Source organism: Amblyraja radiata, chromosome 9 (assembly GCF_010909765.2).
Source record: "Amblyraja radiata isolate CabotCenter1 chromosome 9, sAmbRad1.1.pri, whole genome shotgun sequence".
NCBI lineage: Eukaryota > Metazoa > Chordata > Chondrichthyes > Rajiformes > Rajidae > Amblyraja > Amblyraja radiata.
The window spans coordinates 59,254,325-59,260,324 of NC_045964.1; the positions used below are offsets into that span (position 1 = coordinate 59,254,325).

General features: G+C 47.3%; 1 protein-coding gene across 1 annotated transcript in view; it reads right to left on the reverse strand.

The window, feature by feature from the left end:
* Positions 1 to 3,504, reverse strand: part of tshr (thyroid stimulating hormone receptor) — a 49,884-nt gene extending 46,380 nt beyond the window's left edge. The window contains exon 1 of the mRNA XM_033026468.1: positions 3,332 to 3,504. Coding sequence (XP_032882359.1) covers positions 3,332 to 3,504 — 173 coding nt within the window. The remainder of the gene's footprint in view (positions 1 to 3,331) is intronic.
* Positions 3,505 to 6,000: the final 2,496 nt, after the last annotated feature.

The window sequence follows — 6,000 nt, forward strand, 5'->3', positions numbered from 1 at the left end:
GTACCGACGAGTGGCCATTACCGTAAATCTCCGAGTTCGAATCAGGGCAAACTCGGGAGAACTCTTGGAATGAACTCGTGCCGTGGGACAGGGCTTTTAACACTATCTTTCCTATAACAGAGTGACCAAAATACGGCATTTGTATGGTATGGTTTGACTGGATAATACGATATCAAGTATTTTCATTGTATCTTTGTACGTGACATTAATATACCAATGTACTTCCATGTCTGCATGCACGTACAGGTACATACCAAACTTCACGTTTTAGAACATGCAAAAACAAAACCACTGATGTGTACAAATATACATATTCATATTCAAAAACACACATATAGATAGACATATGGATACATATGATTGGATATGTATGATAATATACACACACAGATACAGACACCAACATACATCAATGTTTAGTTTAGAGATATAGCGGGGAAACAGGACTTTCGGCCCACCGAGTCCTCGGCGACCAGTGACCCCCGCACACTGACGTTATCTTACACAGACTAGGGACAATTTTACATTAACCTGCAAACTTGTACGTCTTTGTGGTGTGGGAGGAAATCAAAGATCTTGGAGAAAAGCCATGCAGTCACAGGGAGAACGTTCAAACTCTGTGCAGACAGCACCTGTAGTCGAGATCGAACCCGGGTCTCTGATGCTGTAAGGCAGCAACTCTACCACTGTGCTACCGTGCCCCCCCCCCCCCCCCCCCCCACCGCCCCTCCCCAATCTTTGCACATCCCCAATCCTTTCCACTCGTCGCTTTGATTTCATGTTTTGTGTATTTTGTGTTTTTATAACTGTTGGCAGATCAATTTCCCTACTGGGATAAATAAAGTTCTATCATATTGTATTGTATCGTATCGTACATACCAATGTACTTTGGTATCTAGGATTTCCTAAATGTGCAGCAATAATTCATCAAGACCACCCCCAACAGCACCTCCAAAACCTGGGGCGACCTCTATCACTAAGTGAGATGACGGAGAGCAGGGGCACAGGAACACCACCACATGCAGGTTCCCCTCCAGGCGGAACGCTATCCTGACTTGGAAAGATATTGCTGTGCCTTCCTCCTCTTGGACTCCCCCAGATGACCTTCTACCCTCTTTAGACCTTTTCATTTCTAACTGCCGGCGTGACTTCAACCGCCTTAACTTTTTGTGAAAGGAAGGGTCTCAACCCCAAAACAACACCTGTCCCTTTTCTCCGGAGTTGCTGCCTGGCCCGCTGAGTTACTCTAGCATTTTGTGTGTCTTTCTTTGCTGCTCCTTTGTTGTAGCCAGGTCCACGAATTCTGTAATTCCCCATCCAACAACACTGTAGGAGTACCATTCGGATTGTAGCCCTTGCCATCCCAATCCCCCCTCCCCATTCCCATCCCTTCCCTAGGGCTGTTATGGACGGGCAGTAAATCTTTATCCAGAGAGAGCAAATCAAAAGCAGACTTGCACATTCAGAGCACCACATAGACAGTGACCCACTGCAGTCAACGTGATGAACTGTTATGAATAAACCCCAGTTTTGCCTGCCATCTACCAAATCGGAGACCCTCGGACTTTCATTAATCGGACTTTATTTTGCACTGAACATTATTTCCTTTATAGACGCAAAATGCTGGAGTAACTTAGCCGGTCAGGCAGCATCTCTGGAGAAAAGGAATTGGTAACGTTTCGGGTCGATGCCCTTCTTCAGACCTGAAACGTCATCCATTCCTTTTCTCCAGAGATGCTGCCTGACGCGCTGAGTTACTCCAGCATTTTGTGTTAATCTTCGGTGTAGACCAGCATCTGCAGTTCCTTCCTACACATTTATCCTGTATCTGTACACTGTGGATGGTTTGATTGTAATCATTTAGTTTAGTTTAGTTTAAAGATACAGCGCGAAAACAGGCCGTTCGGCCCACCGAGTCCCCGCCGACCAGCGATCCCCGCACATTAACACTATCCTACACACACTAGGGACAATTTACACTTATACCAAGCCAATTAACCTACAAACCTGTAGATCTTGGAGAAAACCCACATGGTCACGAGGAGAACGTACAAACCGTAGTCGGGATTGAACCGGCTGTTCAAGCGCTGCAAGGCAGCAACTCTACCGCTGCGCCACCGTACCGCCCAAGTATAGTCTTTCGGCTGACTGGATAGCACGCAACAAAAAAGCTTTTCACTGTACCTTGTTACACATGACAATAAGCTAAACTAATTCATAAGGAGCCCAGGGTATAGTACCAGCCCATTATAAGGGAGCTGTGCTCGCTGGCGTTAAAATAGGCATTTGCAAAACACTCAAGTGTCCCAACAGACCCCCGACAGATCTTAGCCATTATGTGTCTGGCTATTGTAGACCAGAAATACACACAAAGTTCTCATACACATCAGTCTGAAGAAGGGTCTCGTCCAGGAAACGTCACCTATTCCTTCGCTCCATAGATGCTGCCTCACCCGCTGAGTTTCTCCAGCATTTTTGTCTGCCCACAAAATGCTGGAGTAACTCAGCGCGTCAAGCAGCATCTCCGGAGAAAAAAGGATGGGTGACCTTTCGGGTCGGGACCCGCGATCAGAAGTTTTGTGGGGATCTAATAATATTATTGCAACATTTTAGCAATACAAAACCCGTTGCACACAGGCTGAGAGATGGGGTTGCACTTTGCTTATATTTATTAATACAATCCACTAGTCACAAACACAATTGAAGTTAAACAACTGCAGCTCTGACTTGTGAATGGAGCTTTCTTTTGATTATTAAAGTTGGTAGATTATTAAAGGGCATCCTCTTGAGTTACAACCACTCCGAAGATAGACACAAAATGCAGGAGTAACTCAGTGGGACAGGCAGTATCTCTGGAGAGAAGGAATGGGGGATGTTTCGGGTCGAGACCCTTCTTCAGACTGAGTCAGGGGAGAGGGAGACCCAGAGACATGGAAGGGTGAGGTGTGACATGAGAGATCAAAGGGGACGAAGTTCAAGTCAAGATAGTTTATTGTCATGTGTCCCAGATAGGACAATGAAATTCTTGCTTTGCTTCAGCACAACAGAATATAGTAGGCATGAATACAGGTTGCAAGATGCAATTTGTACCCAAGCCGATTAACTTACAAACCTGAAGTCTGAAGAAGGGTCTCGAGTCAGGGGAGAGGATGAGGAAAGGGAAGGTGTCAAAACGAGACATCAAAAGAAAAGGGGATCAAGGAAAATGTAGAATAGGATATATGGAAATATAGAACCACGCCATGCTGGTTTTAATGGGAAGTGAATCATGTTGCACCCCCCACCACAAGCCCCCGGTGAGGAGATTGCACTGAGGGGTTGAGCTACTCACATGTTTTCCGTGCTTGGGGGAAAGGTCGGGATGCGATCGATGGCTTTGCAGGTGATCTGAAGTAAGTTCCACTCTGAGCACTCGCAGGCGCTGGGGCACTGACCCGCTCCAGCCCGGCTCAATCCCAGGGCGAGCCTTGTCAGACTCAACGCTTGCAAGGTGAGCAGCAGCATCCTGCGACTTAATCATTCAAGGGACCTTGCAATTGTTTTTCTTGGGGATCTGTTTTCGAGCTGCAGCCGCCAGGAGCCCTGGCGTAAAAGGTTTGCAAAAGCCCTTCATTGCCAACGCCGGGCTGTTTTGCAGGCTGATTGGCAAATAGCCTCCACCTCTTCCGAAGGAAGGAACTGCAGATGCTGGTTTACACCGAAGACATGAACGCAAAGTTGCTGGAGCAGCTCAGCGGGACAGGCAGCATCTCTGGTGAGAAGGAATGTGTGACGTTTCGGGTGGAGACCCTACTTCAGATTCCACCTTGTCCATTCACATTGTTGCAACTAGGATCCATACATCCCTCTCACGCTGCTGATCACACGCCAATTTAAAAAAATGCAATTAAAAAAATATTTCCATCCGTTAATATCTTTCCATCCACCCTCCCGTGGAACTGCAGAGCAGTATCTGTAATTTTAAGGTTAGACTGCCAAGCTAGGTTGCAGGCTGAGCTACTATCTACCACATCGGGGACCCTTTGATCAGACTATTTTTGATCGGACTTTACTGGCTTTATCTTTGCACTGAACGTTATTCCCTTATCACGCAGCTGTACAGTGTGTATGGCTCGATTGTAATCATGTATTTTGGCTGCTTAGCAGGCAACACAAGCTTTTCACTGTACCTCGCCACACGTGACAATAAATTAAACTAAAAACTAAACCATTTCCACGTTGACCGTCAATTACCATCATAGAGTCATAGAGCTGGGAACAGGCCCTTCGGCCCAACTTGCCAACGCCGACCAACATGCACCATCTACACTAGTCCCACTTAGTCTGAAGAAGGGTCTTGACCCGAGACATCACCCATACCTTCTCTTCAGAGATGCTGCCTGTCCCGCTGAGTTATTCCAGCATTTTGTGTCTGTCTTTATAGTGGTTGTACCCATTCTCCTGCTCTCTACCCATAACCTCTGACACCCATACTAATCAAGAACCTACAGTATCTATCTCTGCCTAAAAAATATCCATTGACTTGGCCTCCACAGCCTTCTGACCACGAGGGGCGGCTTATGATGGCAGCCTCTGCCTACAGTCTGTCTGTTTTTTCATCTTTTTTTAATTTTTAGTCTGTTTAAAAAGTATGTTTTGGAGGTTTCTTAGTCTTTTTATGTGGGGGAGGTGGGGAGGGTAAAGGAGCTGTCCCACTGCGGTGACCTAATCCGCGAGTTCAGAAGAGTTTAGGAGAGTTTGAAAAAGTGTCACGTTGAAGACCTCCGACTATGTAGAAGACCTCCTTCGATCTCCTTCGACTATGTTGAAGACTAGCTTCGACTAGCTACGACTAACTTCGGGAAAATTGGACACCGAATAGTGGAGAGTGAAGACGACCTCCTTCGACTATGTTGAAGACTATCTACGACTACCCTCGATTACCTACGAATAACATGCCGACCTACTTCGACTAAACCTACGAGTAAAAAAAATATTGATTTTTTCCATGGCGACCTTTTTTTACTTGCGGGCATTTTTCGGCATGCTGAAGAGTAGTCCCCGCATGGGCGACCTAGCTGAGGTCTCGAGCATGCGGGGACTACTCTCCAGTATGAAGGAGAGTTACAAAGACCTCCTAGGACCTCGTGTCGATCATGCTGCATGTTATGAGTCGAGGGCAAACTCTTCTGATCTTGCGGATTAGGTCGCCGCAGTGGGACAGGTCCTTAAGGAGGAAACCGTTTCTCAGTCACTTCCTGGCGAGGATGCGACTATTCTCCGAGTCGCCTCTTCGCCCCCCCCCCTCCCCTCGCGGCCTACCGCAGGACTACGAGTGCCGCGGTCTCCGGTCTCCGGGGAGGGGACAGCCGCTCCAGACTTTTCCAAGCCGCTGAGGAATGTTTCACCCGACGCCGATGTTTCATCTTTACGGCAAGAGGGCCCTGAAAATCATCGGACTGGCTGCACGGCCACAGATGGGCCCTGACCTCGGGATGTTTCACAGAGGAAGAGGACTTAACTTTCTGGTGCCTTTCCCCCGCAGTGGAAATGTTTTGATTCTGCTGTGGGGGGATGTTTGTGTTGAACTCTGTAATATGTTGTGTCCATTTTTATTCATTTTTTAAAAAAACCTTTTTCTATGGTTTGCAATGGAACTTATTATTATTTAAATTATGTGAAGCGCTTTGGGGTCAATGCAAATTGACTTAAAATGCGCTATATAAATAAAGTTTACTTACTTACTTACTTACCATCTGGATTGGCGCGGCCTTTCCTGCCGGAGACCGACCAGAGCTTCAGCTTCGGCGCAGCATTGATTTGCCATCGCTGAGCGGAGGATGCCTTACCGGGGATCGCTTGTTGAAACTCCGGAGTGTTGCGCCTGCCGACTTTAACACCGTGGAACTGTGGTTGCGGAGCTTCTAGCCGCGTGCGCCGCTGACTTCAACATTGCGGAGTCCTGGCGAGCATTTGCCGAGGGCCGCCAGTGTTGAATCTCCGCCCAGCTCGGCCTGCAGA